The sequence below is a fragment of the Lithobates pipiens genome, unplaced genomic scaffold, assembly GCF_037356315.1.
Source record: "Lithobates pipiens isolate NorthernLeopardFrog02 unplaced genomic scaffold, aLitPip1_a1.2 Scaffold_18, whole genome shotgun sequence".
NCBI lineage: Eukaryota > Metazoa > Chordata > Amphibia > Anura > Ranidae > Lithobates > Lithobates pipiens.
The window spans coordinates 173,047,414-173,067,371 of record NW_027507758.1 but is presented as its reverse complement, the minus strand read 5'-3'; the positions used below and the strand labels follow the sequence as shown (position 1 = coordinate 173,067,371).

General features: G+C 40.6%; 1 protein-coding gene across 12 annotated transcripts in view; it reads right to left on the bottom strand.

Annotated features, from left to right (window-relative positions):
- Positions 1-19,958, bottom strand: part of UTRN (utrophin) — a 945,243-nt gene that overhangs the window by 107,088 nt on the left and 818,197 nt on the right. For all 12 annotated transcript variants that reach the window (XM_077486405.1, XM_077486408.1, XM_077486406.1 and 9 more), the window contains 3 exons: positions 16,553-16,614; positions 10,391-10,465; positions 963-1,164 (listed from right to left, as the gene is read on the bottom strand). In XM_077486405.1, the coding sequence (XP_077342531.1) occupies positions 963-1,164; positions 10,391-10,465; positions 16,553-16,614 (339 nt within the window). The remainder of the gene's footprint in view (positions 1-962; positions 1,165-10,390; positions 10,466-16,552; positions 16,615-19,958) is intronic.

The following is a 19,958-nucleotide window of genomic DNA, read 5'->3' as shown; positions in this document are numbered from 1 at the left end:
TCTTCCTGAGTTTGTAATTCCTGTGCCATGAATGCAACCAACAGACCACATGTAGCAGGACATATGTATTCTGCATATTAAGCTACAGACAATATCATCTTTTGACCGCATAAATACCACAACCTATTCATCTGTTTGTATCTTGTCATCTGCTGTAACCTGCTGTTCAGAATAAAAGCACCTCTGTGGATGGAATCGGTATTTGGTGAGTTCAAGATATCTGATGAGGGTTGTCCTCAGTGATTATATCTTATACAGGCCAGGCATAGAGGTCTCACAAGGGATAAATCACTTCAGAACAATCGGAGTCAGAATATCTGGTGAGTTCAAATTTTGAGGGGAGCGCTTTTCAGGAGGTGAGGTGAAGATTTTTCTGTATCTATACATCTATACACCCGATAAATCCTCAAAGGACACTCAGTGGAGAATGTTTATTATTTGACTCACCTGTCACAGGGTGCAACAATTTTGAAATGTTTGGGAGCAAGGTGTGCAGTACACCAGAAGAGTGCTGCTTTTGCTTGATTGATTCTAATGGATTGTGATCATTTTTAGCATATGAGTTATTGGATCTGATCAAACTGCCTGTATGAACGGGGCCTAACTGAGCAATCTTTGATTCACCCCTGATGTGTTGCAAGATAGTTAATAAAAGAAATAAAAGCTTGTCTTGCATATCTCTTAAATATGTAGAACAACAAAAATGAGGCAGGTTTTCAAATACAGACATAGTAGTTTTATAGCCATTAACAAAATAAGGCCTATCGTGATCCTATAGGGTATGCTGTCATCTTTGTCCTAGGAGACAAAAACAGATGCTCCACAGGTACATTTTTCATTATCTACTGTCACTCCTGATATTACAGGAATTACTGTGCATATTTCAATTTGTTCCCAGCAGACAGCACTAATGTAGAAAAATCTATCAGAACTAACTAACTAACTAATGAGAACCAACTTACGTGTCATATACGTTAAGCAGCCAGTTCAGACACATATCTACACAGAGAGGCACATTAACCAGATCTTTGTGTTTTTCTTCCAGGCTGTCATAGATGGAAGTGAGGATGCTGATGATTTCCGGGACAGATAGAAGCTGTTGGTTTTGATTGAGTTCATGTTGTTTGAAAATGTTGTGTGTGGTGCTCAGTTCCAGTAGATCCACTAAAAGAAAAAAAGACAAAACAGTCCCGTTTGAATATGAATAAACCACTGTATGTTTCATTTACAAGTGCTTGTGAAACTGCAGCAATTATTATGTTGTCAGAAAACATATGGTAAATAGAAAAACTCTACAACTCTATTATTGTACTTAGTAGATTAGAAAACAAGAATTATAAAAGAAGAAGGTTACATTCACCCTATATACATTCAATTGACCTTGAATATTTTCTTATTTTTGTATTGAAAAACATATTATTCTGTGATTAAAGAGGAAGTAAACCATGATGGGTTTACTTCCTCTTTGATTCCCTGCAAAGGTAAAGCATAATGGGCTACTATGCATCACATAGTAGTCCATTATGTGTCACTTACCTCACACAGGAGCCAGCGAAGTCACCGCTGTCCCATGTAGGCTGGAGCCTCCATCCATCTTCTTGGTGTGTCTCGCTGCTCCAGCGCTGTCATTCATCGGAGCCACGATGACATCACTCCCGCGCATGCGCACGGGAGCCGCCACTCGTGGCATATCACCGTTAACTGCGGCGCGCCGCTGTCTACGGCGTATGCGCCGTAGACAGCGGTGCCTGTCTTTCGGCAAATATCTCCTAAATTTAATCTAGGTTTACCTGTAGGTAGTGGTTTGTAAGGGTCCTCTGTAATCACTGCTTTAAAGTGGATGTGAACCTGATTCATGAAATTTGAGCTGAGCACATATATCTGCAGTGTTTTCTTATCTCTCTTCAAATCACTAAGTCATGTGGCTTTCTTCTACTCCATTCTTCTGGTATCAGCCTGAGAACTTCAGAGATAAAACTAGTCGGAAATTTGTGTCAGGGAGAATGGTACAAGCAGATTAGCAGAAAGCTGCTTTACTCACAGGACAGCTCTGAAATTCTCTGCCTATCGGGGAGGGGGTCTTTCCTCCAATCAGCTGTCTCACAGTGTAATCCAACTCTACACTGTTACTGCTGAATGAGGAAGTGGAAATTCTAACATGATCTGCACGAGTATATAAAGCTGACGACAGCAGATATACATGTAAAACGTATGTAGAGCATTGTGTTTCATCTCTGTGTATCATCTAAGGCTGTTCACATCACTAGGTATATGTGAGGTTTTACATCCACTTTAAATTACAGCAGATCTAATGAGGTCAACTAAATATTTACTGAACCGGACAATACGGCAGAACTAAACTGTCTCAGTCATCATCAACTAATTTTAATCCTTATGCTGTTAGCCTTAGTAAACAGACATATATTATATACAGTATACTTGTTTTCAGATTTTTATTTTTTACCTTTATTCAGTTTATTCCTGTTACTGGCCTAGGCCAAAATTATGTCATCCATCAATTTGGCCAGAGGGGTTTTCTCTGCTAAGCACACCCTCCTGCCAAGAGTAAAGTGCAGATGCATTCCAGGAAGTAAAAGCTACATGTATTATCTGCCCTTACTCAGGATGGCTGTGGCAAGAAAAACTAGGGGGGGGGGGAGGGAAGGTGGGGGTGGGGGGGGGGGGTTAAAGTGATTTCTCAACACAATAAAGCATTGAGCCATAAATGGATAGGGAGTTTGCTCTGAGTATAAAAAGCAAAAAAAAAAGAATGAAATGGTAACTTTTTAAAGTCCTGTTTTAGGCCTTTATGCACACTAGACATTAAAATAATGTTAGAAAAACAGCAGTAGTTTTACAGTGAGTTTTTCAACGTACTTGCAATAGCATTTTTTGCGTCTATTAGTGTTTTTCCGCATTAGTGTTTTTTAGCATTTTTTTGGTAAAAGATTTTTTTTTTCAATGGATCAAAAACATCAAAAAACACTGATGAGCTGTGTTTATCTGCGTTTTTTGACATTTGAGCATTTTTACAGCTGAAAAACTCCTCTCAGAACCCACTAGTATTTTTTTGTTTTGTTTTTTAAAGCCAAAAAATGCCTATGTGTGCATGGACACATAGGATAACATGATGGGGAGTTTATTGACTGTAGAAAAAAAAACATCTGAAGCCAAAAACAGCTGCTGTAAAAACGCCCAAAAACATCCAGTATGCGTAGGCCTTAAAGTATATGTAAACCCTCACCTTGTAAACCAACTCATTCATTTTGAAATTCAGTAGAAATGAAAGGCAAAACTTTTATATATACATTAATACAATTTTTTCCTAAGTGATCACATACCCTCTGTTCTAAGCTGCATAAGGAGCTTAGAGAACTGGGGAAGGAGAAACTGCAATGCACCAAACTTCTCAGTGAATGGCTGTGCAGGGAAGGGGCATGTTAGGACAAGTCTGATCATTGGAGGAGAGCAGGCTGAGTTCTCAGCACTGCTACAGAACTGACCACGATGTGCTCCCATGTCTAGTGTGGCCAGTTTTTTAATAGGACAGCAGTGAATGGCATGAATATTAGGTATTTCCCACAAAGGAAGCAATAGAAAGAGTACATGGTACAGCAGGCACATATCGGGAATATGAAATGTTGGGTTTACATATTCTTTAACTTCATGTCAAGGCAGAACTGGGGGGAAAAAAAAAATGCCCAGTGCCATTTATAAAACGAAAAATGCAGCTAAATCCCAAGTCTGTTATTGTATTAAATGGGAGTTATTGCACTGCACTGTTATCGTTCTAATAGGTTTCTATGGACTGGAACTAATGGGCAAAGCCTTTGGACAGCTAAGAGGAGGAAGACATATAGCCTTTTGCAGTGTTGGTATGGTCATGTTAGGGAACCCCAAGTTCAGGTTATTAAGTTACAGTCCCAGAATGATTTATTCAGACACATAACATATTTAATTTTCTTGATGACAATAAGTCAGTATAAAACAAAGGGTACAAAAAAGGATATTAAATGTTTACAACACTGTCATTTTTAGTGGCACATTTCTTTAGGGTTATAGAGATCTCAAAAGGGGGAAAGGAGCCATTTTTCTGGCTGGCTGTCTTTGTAGCAGTGTGTGTATGTGTTTGGAACTTCATCTGGCAAGCAAGCAGACTTGGCGTGGTATCAGCACTGACTTAAAATTACAAATGTCATTCTATTATGGTAACAGAATATGACAGGTCTGGGGAAAGCCATAAATCACAACACCTCGACAATGAAAAGTAAATGGCTGAGGAGGGCACAAGCTTTTAGAAAGGTTTTGGCAGGGCTCGCTAGCCAGTCATTCGCTTACCTCAAAAATAGAAAAACACTTAATAGTTCTCTTGGTGACTTAAGCAATATTACTAGCCAACAACGTGTCATCCATGGCAAAGACACGGCATTTGAGATTCGATTTTTTTTAAACTGCCAACATGACAAAAATGAGGTCAAAATTTGCAGAGATTGCAATGTTTGAAAACTTACAGTGGAACTAAAATATATTTTCAAAAGTCTAAATGTAAACTTTAAAGTGATTGTAAAGGTAGGTTTTTTTTATCTTAATGCATTCTATGCATTAAGATAAAAAGCCTTCTATGTGCAGCAACCCCCTCAGCACCCCTAATACTTACTTGAGGTCCCTCTAGATCCAGCGATGTTGCATGAGACACTCGGTTGGCTGGGAGTCCCCTCCTCATTAGCTGAGACAGCAGTGCGGCGCCATTGGCTCCCGCTGCTGTCAAAGCCAGTCAGCCAATGAGAAGAAAAAGGTGACGGGCCACAGCTCCATGTTTGAATGGACACGGGGCACAGCTTGAGTGCCCTCATACCAAGCTGTTTGCGGTGCAGGCACTCAACAGGAGGGAGGGGTCAGGAGCACAGAAGAGGGACCCAAGAAGAGGAGGATCAGGGCTGCTCTGTGCAAATCCACTACACAGAGCAGGTAAGTATAACATGCTTGTTATTTTTAACTAAAAAAAAACAGACTTTACAATCACTTTAACCACCTCGCGCCCGCCCTATAGCCGAATGACGGCCGTAGAGCAGGCGCGTTCGTCCGGGTGGTCGTCCCTGGACGTCCTGATGTTTACTTCCGCAATGCGCGCCGCCGCGGGCGCGCATCACGGAAGTTCTGTGTTCGCCGTGTCCCCCGGGGACAGGCAAACACAGATCGCTGTAAACGGCCAATCACAGCGGCCGTTTACAGCGCGATCGGCGTGTCCAATTGGAGATGATCTCATATGTAAACATATGAGATCATCTCTCAGCGCCGCTCTCCCTCCTCGCACAGACAGTGTGAGAGGGGAGAGATGAACGGCTGCAGCAGCAGCCGTTCTGCCTCTAGTAAAAAAAAAAAAAAGTACCATCCTCCCCCCAGCAGTGCCATCCTCCCCCAGCAGTGCCATCCACCCCAAGCAGTGCCATCCGCCCCCAGCAGTGCCATCCGCCCCAGTGCCATCTGCCCCAGTGCCATCCGCCCCAGTGCCATCCAACCCAGTGCTACCTGCCCCCAGTGCCATCCACCCCAGTGCTACCTGCCCCCAGTGCCATCCACCCCAGTGCTACCTGCCCCCAGTGCCACCTGTTGTCAGTGCCACCTGTCGTCAGTGCCATCTGTCATCAGTGCCACGTATAAGTGCCATCTGCCATCAGTGCCACGTGTCATCAGTGCCACATAGTGCCATCTGTCATCAGTGCCGCGTATTAGTGCCATCTGTCATCAGTGCCACGTATCAGTGCAATTTGTCATCAGTGCCACCTGTCAGTGTCACGTGCCATCTGTTGTCAGTGTCACCAATGCCACTTATCAGTGCCATCTGTCATCAGTGTCACGCGTCATCGGTGCCATGTATTAGTGCCATCTGTCATCGGTGGCACGTATTAGTGCCACGTATTAGTGCCATGTGTCATCAGTGCCACGTATTAGTGCCACGTGTCTTCAGTGCCACGTATTAGTGCCACGTGTCATCAGTGCCACGTATAAGTGCCACGTGTCATCAGTGCCACATATTAGTGCCATCTGTCATCAGTGCCACATATTAGTGTCATCTGTCATCAGTGCCACCTGTCATCAGTGCTACGTATAAGTGTCATCATTGCCACGTATCAGTGCCATCTGTCATCAGTGTCACGTGTCATTGTCCTGGTGCTTCAAAAGTGTAATAAATAGTCAACAAGTTAGATGTGTAATTTATGTTCCTAGAACACATGGCGCTACCTGCATGTTGGGCCTCTCTATGTGGCCAGGCTGTGAAAAAGTCCCACACATGTGGTATTGTAATACTCAGGAGGAGTAGCAGAATTTTTTGGGGGGGTGTCATTTGTGGTATACACATGCCATGTGAGAGAAATAACCTATTACAATGACAATTTTGTGGAGAAAAAAAAATGAAAAATCTTAATTTTGCAAAGAATTGTGGGAAAAAAATGACAACATCAAAAAGCTCACTATGCCTCTTACTAAATACCTTGGAATGTCTACTTTCCAAAAAGGGGTCATTTGGGGGGTATTTGTACTTTCCTGACATGTTCGGGTCACAAGAAGCGAGATAGGCCACAAGTACATCAGATGTGATCAATTTTGTGCGATTCGCACAACACCTTGTAGACTCTCTAACTTTCACAAAGACCAAATAATATCCACTAATTTGGGTTATTTTTACCAAAGATATGTAGCAGTATAAATTGTGGCCAAAATTTATGAAGAAAAATTAATAATTTGCATAATTCTGTCACAGAAACAAAGAAATATGCGTTTTTTTTCAAAATTTTCGGTCTTTTTTCATTTATAGCGCAAAAAATAAAAACCCCAGAGGTGATCAAATACCACCAAAAGAAAGCTCTATTTGTGGGAAAAAAAGGACAAAAAAATTCATTTGGGTACAGTGTTGCATGGCTGAGTAATTGTCATTCAAATTGTGAGAGCACCGAAAGCTGAAAATTGTTCTGGGCAGGAAGGGTGCTTAAGTGCCCAGTAAGCAAGTGGTTAATTTATGAAGTACCAACATATTCCACAGCTCTGCGTAAGTGAACGTGCAGTAATTACAATATACAGGCAAATTACAGTACACAGCATTAAATAGAAAGAAGCACATACCTGACAAGACTGAGAGTTAAAGTGAATAAATATATATATATATATATTTTTTTTTTCATTTTGGATGAAGTGAAGAAGGCTTAACAACTTTGTCAACATTTGTATTACTATCTGTGTCCCAGTTGGGGAGATTCACATTCTCTATATGTAACCACTGTCTCTATAATTAAAAGTGAGCAAAAATCCCAAATAATCCATGTTAATTCCAGGTTGTGAGGCAACAAAACACGACAAATGCCAAGGGGGTGAATACTTTTGGAAGGCACTGTAAGCCAAGCCCTAGCTTCGGCATCACAAGAGTTTAATTGACAGCAACAGGAACATGTGGCTGTACAGCCCTCAGTTTCTCCCATGAAAGCAGCAAGTAAGAGAAGTGGTTCTGGAGATGGAGACAGTGCTGGAGTGGAGACATGGAGCCAGGTAAGTGTTTATGGATGGGTGGGGCTGGAGGGGGATAAGACAGGTATTGGGGCATTTTTTACCTTAATGCAGAGAATGCATTAAGGTAAAAAAACATTTAGAATTTAGAACCATTTTAAAGTGACCCTATCTGCAAACAAAGTCCTCATATACTTACCTTTCATGCCACCATGCCACTGAGCACTGTATCACTGAGGAGGAATGGCTAAGTGAAGTTTCTTTTGAAATGAACACCTCAGGGAAAGCTGATATCCTATGTACCCTGCAGCATTCACAGATTCCTCCCGTCGACAGAAAGATGATGAATATATAACATGTTAAAATTGTGTTAGTGTGAATAGAGTATGAATGGTTCTGCTAAACCCGTGGGCTTTTCCTATTGCCTTGCTTATTGTTTTTAGCAAATTATATTTACAGAGTAGCCAACTTCATTTTTAAATGATTGCTTTCATCAGATAGAACAATAAAACTGATCCTTCGGTTCATATCCATGGACTATCTCCAAGAGATGATACTGAATTGCTAAAGCAAGTCACAATAATAACAAAAGTAGCAAACTCTTCAGAGAAGAAATGAATGCAGAGGGTGTACTGCATTTTATGGCATACGTTATAAAAACAAAAGATTGAAAAAAAAAAAAAACAGTAAATAAAAACACAGAATCTCCTACACTAATAGATTATAAAACTTGCCTTGTACACACGGCCGGACATTCTGACAACAAAATCCATCTGATTTTTTGCCAAACTTGTCTTGCATACACAGGGTCGGACAAAGCTGTCGGAAAATCCGATCGTTCTTAACGAGGTGACGTAAACCACGTACGACTGGACTATAAACGGGCCAGTAGCTAATAGCTTTTCTGAGCATGCGTGGCACTTTGTCTGTCGGAATTCTCTACACACGATCGGAATTTAAATGATTGGATTTTGTTGTTGGAAAATTTTAGATCCTGCTCTCAAACTTTGTGTTTGAGAGCCCACACACGATCGGATTTTCCGACAACACGATCCGGTCGCACATTTTCCATTGGAAATTCCGACCGTGTGTACAGGGAATTAAACCTGCACTACCTAAAGCCAGGTACACAGTACAATCCCCTGCTAGAACACTCTGATTATCGCTCTCTGCCATTGGCTGATTGGGAGTCGGTCAGATTCTGGTTTTCCAGCATGCACATCCGACAGAAGCCTGTCGGGCTGGCCTGGACAGACAAGTCAGGCCAATTGTCTGACTTTTTTTTTAACTGCCCGTTGTCTTCTGACATTCGGCCCATGTGTATGGGGCTTTACACTTTAAACCTAATCCCTATAACAAACCCTTATCTCTTAACCACCTTCCCCAACAATACACACAACGCTTCTTTAGTGCTTAAAGATGCCATACACACATTTAAAACAAAACCAAATTCCCAGCCCAACTCACCAGCCAATGTGCTCCCAACTGAATTAACACAGGTGGACACCAATGAGAGGCAATGATGAGGGAGTGGGGTGCTCCTGGTCAAATATTTTGTTTGTCTATTGTATGGATTCGGACCAAATCCTTTTTGGGCAGGGGCACCCCACTCCCTCATCATTGCCTCTCATAAGTGTCCACCTGTGTTATAGGAGTCCTTTAGTTCTCCCATATAGAGTATTTCTCCCATGGTTTGGAGAAGCAGGGTCTTCCATCCTACGGATAGTGTAGGACCCACTAATAATGGGGTACTTTTCCGCAGTAAGTGGGCTTAAGCACCATATAGCAATATGGTGTGACCAAATCCCCATATTTTTTGAAAATGTTCAGGCATTTTAAATAGCCTTGCAGGAGTTAAAGGTCATCTTTTTGCATATGTGCGCTGTAATATTTTGCTTCACAGTACAGATGGACAATGATCCAAAACACACTGCAAAAGCAACCCAGGAGCTTTTTAAGGAATAGAAGTGGAATATTCTGTAAAGGCTGAGTCAATCACCTGATCTCAACCCAATTGAGCATACATTTCACTTGCTGAAGGAAAAACTAAAGGCAGAAAGACCCACAAACAAAGAACAACTGAAGGCAGCTTCAGTTAGATCCTGGAAACCATTAGAAAGGAGGAAGTACAGTCCTTGGTAATGTCCATGGGTTCCAGACATCAGGCAGCCATTGCCAGTAAATTCTCAACAAAATATTAAAAACAAACATTTTATTTATGATTATATTCATTTGTCCAATTACATTTGAGGCCCAGAAAAGGGGAGAGGGGGACTGTGTAGAAAAACAGTTGCAGTTCCTAAAATCTGTACTTGATATTTATGTTCAACCCCTTGAATTAAAGTTGAAAGTCTGAACTTCAAATTCATTTGGATTGTTTAATTTTTGTTTTATTCTGGTGGCATACAGAGCCAAAGGTAGGACAATTGTGCCTGTGTCCAAATACTGTGTATATGGACCTAACTGTATATACTATACATATAGTATATACTACTTGCCTTGTACAACAGCATGAAAGATGTTGGAACATTATACGATATGTACTTACAACAAGGTTACACATACAATACTAGAACATAATGGGGTGGACTTACTAAAAGAAAATAGACAGTGTACTTTTCAAGGACAGGTGCACTAAAACTTATTTTCCCCAGAATTTGGGAATACAAAGCTTAAGTTTGTAAAGAATACCCAATGAGGTACAAGGAAAATAAAAGAACATCATTTGTGCTTACACTCGATCGGATGATGGAAATCAGAAAAACTGTACCACATTAATTAGGCTCTGGGAAAAAATGAATGCAACTGCATGTGCAAAATGCACACTATTTGCCTTTAGTAAATCCACCCACTGTTTGGGAGATACATGATTTAGGAAATCCCAACTTACAACACAGAGTTTTCTGAAGTCTCCTTATCTTCATAGCAGTGCGATAGGCAGAAAACCTCACATTGTTTAAATCTCCTGTAAAAGAAGAAAAGGTTTATGTTTGTAAGAAAGGAAAAGAAAAATTGGGCATGGCAGAGACATAACTGTATTTATTTTTCATTCAAAAGCATTATTTATTGTTAAAATCAAAGATGAACCTCTACATTTAGGTACCTACTCCTGGGCATAGCTGAGTTTCCCAGGCAGAAGTATATGCAAGTCTTGGAGTACACCTTACACGTTTGAAAGTACTTTTACTTGGTAAAGGAAAAACAAAATTCTCCTTAAAGGCAAACTCATGGTGATTTAACTACTTCCCGCCCGCATGACGTCTATGAGACTCGCCTGATCACCGATCCGTGCAAGGGGTCGATCCCGACCCCTTATCACGTGATCAGCTGTCAGCCAATGACAGCTGATCATGTGATATAATGGAGCCGGTAATCGGTTATTATTCCTCCTCGCGCTGTCAGCGCGAGGAGAAAAAAAAAGCCGATCACCGGCGGCTGTGATCGGGACATCAGTCCCGATCATGGCCAGCCCTGCTAGTGCCCACCTGCCCCCTGACAGTGCCCACCTGCCAGTGCCACATTAAAAAAAAGTAACTGCCCCCCGTCAGTGCCACCCAGCAGTGCCCATAGTGCCACCCAGCAGTGCCCACAGTGCCACCCAGCAGTGCCCACAGTGCCACCCAGCAGTGCCCACAGTGCCACCCAGCAGTGCCCACAATCTGCCTCAACAAAGGTGCTGCACCCCAGTGCCACATATCCGTGCCCATCAGTGTCATCTACCAGTGCCCAGCCAAGCCACCCATCAGTGCCCAGCAGTGCCACCTATCAGAGCCACCTATCAGTGCCACCTATCAGTGCCCATCAGTCCCATCTATCAGTGGTACCTATCAGTGCCCATCCGTGCCACCCATCCGTGCCACCCATCTGTGCCACCCATCCGTGCCACCTTATCTGTGCCCATCTTTGCCCATCAGTGCCACCTTATCTGTGCCCATCAGTGCCGCCTTATCTGTGCCTATTAGTGCCTCCTTAACTATGCCTATCAGTGCCCACCAGTGCAGCCTATCAGTGCCCACCAATGCAGCCTATCAGTGCCCACCAAGGCAGCCCATCAGTGCCCACCAAGGCAGCCCATCAGTGCCCACCAGTGCAGCCTCATCAGCGCACTTCAATGAAGGAAAAAAATGACCCGTTTGCAAAATTTTATAACAAACTATTAAACATGATTTTTTATTTTTTTTTGCATCTTTTTTTGTTTGTTTAGCAAAAAATAAAACTCCGAGCTGTAATTAAATACCACCAAAAGAAAGCTCTATTTGTGGGAAAAAAATGATAAAAATTTCATTTGGGTACAGTGTTGTATGCCTGCGCAATTATCATTCAAAGTGCATCAGCGCTGAAAGCTGAAAATTGGTCTGGGACTGAGGGGGGTTTAAGTGCCCAGTAAGCAAGTGGTTAAAAATCACTGCGTGAATACCGTGTGACATAGAAAAATTGCATCAACAACCATTTTATTCTCTAGGGTCTCTTTAAAAAAAAAACATATTTAATATTGGGGGGTTCTGAGTAATTTTATAGCAAAAAAGTACAGATTTTTACATTTAGGAGAGAAATGTCAGAATTGCCCTGGGTGGGAAGAAGTTAAATAAAAAAAATAAAATAAACAAAACTGTTCTGAAAAATACTCTCTTTTTTAATGCAGCAGCCACCATAAAATGCTAGTACACAGCTCCCATTAATTAGCCTCACCCCCAAATGAGCCACTTGAAATATCTATGAAAATATTCACTTTCTGAAAGTCACAATAGAGGCTTGGCCTACCCTGAACCCCACTATACAATACTGAGGCCTCCATGATATATTGATAGGTTTGTTTGTTTCTGGGGGTAGTTGGGGGTTTTCATGGGAAGGGCCAGTTCTATGTAAAATCAAATCTAAATATTCTTATTTATTTTGTTTAATATTTAATTTACAAAACAGTACACAGAACTAGAAGTATAATACCCATAAGGGTTGCTGGCAATAAATAATTGTGAACAATTTAAGTGTATTTGTCATAATGTGACAGAGAGAACAGCTTCATAAATACTGTCTGTAATAAACGGTACATTTGTTTTGGCAACAAATAAGGTAACAGTGTTGAAAACATATTATGGAACAAGCAATCAAATAAGTAATGTCTAACATTGCTCCAAACAATTGAGATGCAATCTTTATTATGTCATTATAATTTTCACCAGCAAGAAATCATCAGGCATGAAAAACTGCATGACAATCAAATATATACATTTCTGCCAGTAATTATGTATCAGCAAACACATGCTTTCTCAGCGGGAACTGTAATCAAATTAAAATTAAACTTGCATATATTTACATTTAGCTTGGAACTGTAAACACATACAATGTGATTTTTGTACTATTTGCTAAATATATTTCTAGGAGTTCAGTGAAAGTTCAGTTAGGTCATGAAAGGGTGCCCCAGCCACTTATCGATGGGTTCTGGTCCCATTCTCCACTGGGATGAGCAATGCTTTGTTAAGACAGTATACTGTTGGATCCACAGAAGGGTAACATAAATGCTCCTCAATTGGTATCAATAGAAGTCCTCCTCAATTAGTATACAGCTGATAAATGCTTTAGAGGGACAAACAACCTTTCAGGTTTTCTCCAGCCTCCATAAAGGTGGACTGAAAACAGTGGGTGCACCGAAAAGGTCATGGCTGTCTTGGGAGCCCTAAGAGAGCCTTGACCAAAGACAGTACTGGCAGAAGCCAAAGGGCTGATCCTCAAAAAGTGGTGCATAATACAGTGGGTAAAATAAGTATTGAACACGTCACTATTACTCTAGGTAAATATATTTCTAAAGGTGCTATTGACATGAAATTGGCACTACATGTTGTTAACAACACATGCAATCCATACATACAACGAAACCAAAACAAATAAGTTTAGAAATTAAGTTATGTGTAATAAAATGGAATGACACAGAGAAAAAGTATTGAACACAGGAAGAAAGGGAGGTGCAAAAAGGCATGGAAAGCCAAGACACCAGCTGAAATCTACCAGTAATTAGAAAGCACTCCTGCCCCTTGTCAGTGCAAATTAATATCAGCTGGTTCAGCCTCAACTGATGGTCTAAAAAAGGTGTCACACAAGAAATATTTCTATCAAGACCTTTGCAACCTTATTGTTGCAAAACCGCCTGATGGCATTGGTTACAGAAGGATTTCTAAACTTCCAAATGTTCCAGTGAGCACTGTTGGGGCCATAATCCAGCACTGGAAAGAACATAATTTCACCATAAATCGGCCACAACCAGGTGCTCCTCGCAAGATTTTTGACAGCGGAGTGAAAATAATTATCAGAAGAGTTGACACAAAGCAAGACACAAAGTCAAGGAAACTCAATTGGTTTTAAAGAAAGAAAATAAAGCTGCTAGAATGGCCCATCCAATCACCTGACTTCAATCCAATAGAAAATCTATATAAAAAACTAAAGATCATAGTTCACAAAAGAGGCCCACAGAACTTTGAAGATGGTTTTGTGGAAAAATGGGCCAAAATCACATCTAACAATGCATGCAACTAATTTCTCCATACACGAGGCATCTTGAAGCTGCCATCACCAACAAATGATTTTGTAAAAAGTATTAAATACATTTCAATTGGCGTGTTCAATACTTTTTCCCTGTGTCATTCCATTATATTATACATAATTATAATATAATAATTTTGATTTCTTTGTATGTATGAATTGCATGGGTTGTTACCGACACATGGTGAAATTTTCATATTAATAGCACCTTTAGAAATATATTTACCTAGAAAAATGGTGTTCAATACGTATTTTACCCGCTGTATGTCCTGTGTAGGCTTGTCTGTTAAGAATTTAAAAGGCTCTGCATCTGACAGGCTGAGGGTATGGAGGCTATTTTTGCTCATGAATGCAGTAAAATCCTCTCCGGATAGAACTGAGGAAACGGTCACACCCATCAGAGCTAAGGAGGTCTCTGAAGAAGACCTAGATTCTAATTCTAGAAGTTAGGCACCTCATGGGGTATACTACACGCAGCACCAAATAAGTTATTTGAGTGCTTACTGGAGCCACCTGGCACAGTGGGACTGCCCCCTATGTGATTAGAGCCAGGCATGGGGCACTGCAAGGTAGAACCCAATGTAACTAAGGGTATGAAGTTAGGTCTCAGATAATCTTGAACCTGACTGCTGGGTAGGCAGGAATAGGGTCAGGCAGCCAAAGGTGACCAAATCACTTGCAAACAGAAGAAGCATCAGGAAGATGCTTCCTCAATGTTGACTGGATGTAAAGAAAGTGAGACAAACATGCATGTGACACCCCACTCAGTGGATGATGTCTGGATGCAACCCCTTAAGGTTAACTCCTTATGTGGTAAAACAGACAGTAAGTGGGAGTATTTAATGGCGCCCAGCGGTCTTAATAATGATGTAGCCTCCAGTGTACAGCCCACACAGGTCTACTTACAGGGTCAAACCATGTCCAAGACTCTTCCACCTCTCCAGGTGGTATTATCCATAGCAGCTGGAATTACAATTAACACCTTGGTCAATCACAGTGGCCTCACTATCATCACACAAAGCACCGGACATTTTATGTTTATTGTTGGCTACTTACAGGGTCACATCTGGGGCTGTGCCATGGCTCTACACCTGGAAGTTAACCAGTACACTCTGGTCTAGAAAGCACCAAAATGCAATCCTTGTGCCCTGAAGGTTACATTTTAGCCTAGCTCCACAATGTCCAGTCCTGCAGGATTCACATATGGCACTCAAAAGTCAAGCTGAAGAAAGTCCCCTTTGAATAGCTCCATATAGAGACCAGCTCAGCAGTGATGTTGCAGGCGTCTTGCTTCAATAAAAAAATACTAACTAGCAAAAAGATTGGAGTATTTCAGCAGGGCAGAGAAACAACATCCAACCTTTCTGTAGGCGGCAGTACACAAGAAGAAAAATTCACTTTCTATGAATTTCCACAACTAAATTAAAATGCCCCCTTAAAAAAATACAGATCAGGAAGAAAGTTAAAATGTCAGTAAACATATCTTTTCTTTTTGTCATTACAAGTAAAAGTATTGTATCTACTTACATGCATAAGCTTTCCATCATCCATGTTGATTGTTAATACCTAGTTGATCCTGCCATATCAGTGAACTTCACGATTCACAGTGGCAACAAAATAGCAGTCAATCCTAGTTTTGTCCATTGCCTGTTTCTGTGCATACGCTTATCCAAATTTGCTCTTAGGAAGCCATTCACTTCTTAGTTTCTGCTCTGAAGGCCACCCTACCTAACTCGTTTTGTCAGCTTGGGGGTGGCTTCAGCAGGATCACCAATATCTTCTGCCTCTCCTCCGCTCTCTTTCGCACTTGACAATCTGACATTGCAGGCAGGATCTAGCAGAGATGATTGATTCTTCTCCCTGCCAGCCACCTCCTTACATGATACACCTATCAGAGGGCTGTGGGGTAGCTCCCAGAAGGTGATTTGCAGCAGCTACTCAAGCGAATCATAGAGCCCTATGCTCTGTGCGGCCATAGGAAAGAAAAAAAAAAACTTCTAGTGATGTCTGCAGGCTGCGTAATTGCTTTCCTGCTTGCCCCACCCAAATTTCTCATACTGCAGTGTGGGGCAAGTTACAAAATGTCACCTGACTGTGGTATTGAAATTATGAAATAAGGCATTTGGATTTAGATTTATTATGAGATGCAGAGACTGTTGTTGAAAATGTTACCTTTCCTATTAATATATACAGACTTGTTGCATTGTGTTTACTGACACTTTAAAATATTCCTATTTTACACTCCCGATTCTGGTCGTGGCACCTACATGAGGATGAGATCATGGGCTTTCTGGCAAGAACATGCTAAAGCAGATACCACTCGCTTGTGGGCCCATAGCCATTCATAATTCAATCGTGAGGCTAGAAACATGGAGGCAATACAGAAAACTGAAGAGCTGAAGACTTATAGTAGTTTGTGATTCACAAGACTGGCTGAATACTTCATGGAACCAGACATACTGCTGTTTCAAATCCACTTTTCAAAATGCACTGTCCACATGCAAAGAAATTTACTTACCAAGAGATTGGAAGAGCTCAGTCATTTTAGGGTGATCCCAACATGTAGTTTGAGTTTGATGGCTGCAAATGAAGCAAAAATTAAAAAAATTAAGCAAAAATTAAGTAATGCATTTATGATGCTCGTTGCCTTATACAGATATATAGGAAGCTATTTTTGACTGTAAAATAATGTAGTATGTTATCCACACACAAACTAGCCAATCAGGTCTCTGCACCCCTACTGTAGTATACATATAATAGAACACAAATTCTGTTATTTTTCAGGTGCTATAACAAAAATAACACCATTTTATTAGAACAATCCTTTTATGCATACGAAATTATGAAGGCATATAAAAAAGGAATAAAAGGAAAAAGGGAGAAACACCACAGTAGTCAACGCTTATATATATTATTATTGCCTCTATATTGTATCTTGAGCTAATTTTAAAGATAACATTCAATGAATTGCACAGAATAAATGATAAGCTATATCAGCAAGCGTGGGTAGCATATGCATGTGTTGAAACATGTGCCAGACAGCTCAGACCTCTATACTCAACTTTCAAACAAAGGGAGGTGGTCCAGGCTGTTTTTGCACTCACTTACATGTATTAGGGGAGAAGCTGTTCTGTCCTGAAAATGAGCCCACGCATGCATGCCCTTAAATGAGTTATCTAATGGTGTAGCTATTACTATAGGCAACTATTTCCCTCCCTCCATTTGTAAACCCTCCATAAAATGGCTGTCATTCCATCCACTGTTTAGGCTTTTCCATTCTGCCCCATGCGGTGTGCACCGGCACTGCCTTTCTGAGAGTTTACACTGGAGGGAGCTCACAGCCCTGAGCTCCACAGTGTGATGCTAACCCCACTTAGTCTCATCTGTTGTAGCCGCCTTTACGGACTGTGCATACGCAGCCAGGAGCTGGCCGAGTCAGGTGATGTGGAAATCCCACCGCACTCCCGATTGAGACGTGCATATAAGGCTGCCATACAGCCTTACATTATGGCAACCACTTCATACGTTTATCCTTTTGTGGATTAATCCATCTTCCATTATCTTATCCAGCTCGGTATGTACTCTTGGCTTTTCACTAAGTGATTGCTGTCACTGTTATGACTTTTAAATGACTTATTGGCAATACTCCTATCTTTCAGATGGTGTGGATTTGAGGCTTTTATGCTTCCTGTGCTGTTATAACATAATCTAAATGACCCCTTTATGATGTTAATCGCGCTGGGTTTAATAATTTCGTCCAATTTTCTGGCCCTGGCATGTTCTCCACATACCATATATAATTACCAGGTGAGATCACTGATATGTTTTTCTCTAGCTACTTTTCTTTGCAAATCGCTCTGTTATTGAGCCACTCTCAATGTTATTATATACATATATCTTTTAGGTGGCCTTTTTACCGCTAATCACAGCTCCAGCCTAAAGCAAAGATCTCAGTCATACATAGATATAACCTTTTGTTACTCATGCTTTATATCAAGGTAGGCCTTGCTAGGATTTTTGTGCTTTTTTGGCACACTACTATTTCTCTTATGGTGTGGGCTGTCTTATTTTCCACAGTTTATGCTTCTCTTCTTATTCCTACTCATTTTTTTGGGTGCATTTATATTGATACACATTTATAATGCTCTACCTGGCATGCCCTCACATATCACCTGCTGCGTACTTTGCATGCAGTATGTTCAGCCGCCCCTTGGTGCCATTCTGGTGTTCCCTGCATCTCTTAAGACTTTATACCAATATTGTATATTATTATAATGGTTATTGACTGCCTCTTTCTCTCCTTAGAATGTTTATCAAGCTCCTGAAGCGATTTTCGCGAAACATGTAGAGCTTTTTTGAATGTTATAATCTAGTATAGTCACCCACGTCTATTATGGCATGGTTTTGACACTCATGATCCATATTGGAGAGGTCTAGTTGTCTGCTGCATTTATTTGGAAGTGTTTTAAATGTTTTGTATGTATTAATTGTTTAATAAAAGCTACTGTTTATTTTCTATGATTGCTGTCTGGAAAGTAAATTGTTCAATTTTTTCTAGTTAACTATTGACCTTTAGGACGTGGCACTAAGCTACCTTAAGCTCACACAGTTCCATCCTGTGTTGGTGCTTGGTCAACTCTTTGATTCATATAGCCAAGTATGCAAGTGCTGTGGATCCAAACAGCAAAAAGGAAGGGGCAACGTTTGGCTGTATATTGAGTTTTGCAAGCTTATTTTGAAAATACTTTTGAATACAATGAACACTTATCTTGTTCTGCAATTGGCACATCTATTGGAATGTAGTAGTTAGGATCATGTCATATAAGGCCTCCCTAGTTGGTCACAACTGGTGTTTCTGACCATTGAAAAGTAACTGTTTAACTGTTCAATGAGCTTAGTGAATAAGATGAAGGTGGGTTTACATCAATTATCCAATGATGTACAATCAAAATTCTGTGTTTTTTCCACCCTTGCATATATATGCAAAGTGAAAATAGGTAAAAAAAATAAAAATCACAAAGCTAAATGAACATTCCTGAGTCCTTTACTAATACAACACCTATGTATTTACCATAAAAATTGAAAGAAGAATACACCTGGTTACTAGGGGCAATGCTACACTTTTTGTTCCTTAACCTGTCATACAATACTTTGTCAGGATTTGACAGAAATTTTTACCAACTTAATACATAAGTCATACCTAGTTAAAAAAGCTAGCTTTTCAAAGAAAGAAATTCTTAAAGTAAAAATCAATTTTGCAACAGATAATGAAAGAAAAACGATGTTGACATTAATTAATTACATCCATGCCTGATCCACTGCAAATAAATTATTAAACACCTGCCTGTGTGAAGATACATTTGTGGCTCTTCCAATCTAATTTGCTATTAATATACTACATGATGGCAATTTCCTCAAAAAAAGCACATTTAAAGGCAAACAGCGTTTCCTATCCGTTACTCACGTTTCAGATTTTCTGTGAAAGCTTAGCTGCTATATGCCATTAACTGTCTATGGACAAACCATGGCAATAGAGAGCAGATCTCGCTAGGATGGGTTGCAAATATATTTTCTCCCATCCACACGGTCTTGTCTTTTTCTCTTGTTATGCCAGTATATCCTTTTTTCTGTCTCTTCACCACTTTGTTCTCTTGCCAATATAATGACTTCCTTCCATGCTTTAAGCAATGGTCTAATCTTTTTCTACCTCTCATTATCATTCTGTTCTCCCCTCTTGCCATCATTTTCTGACCAACTGGAAGGCATGGAAAGCAGAAAGCCATATGCTCTCCTTGAACATTTCAGGCTACACACCTTAATAACCTTCTCAACTCAAACATTTTTTTACAAATAAAGCTACATTGCAATACAAAATTCATTCTTGAAGCTAACGTTATGTAAAACCAGCAATTCAAAAGTCATTC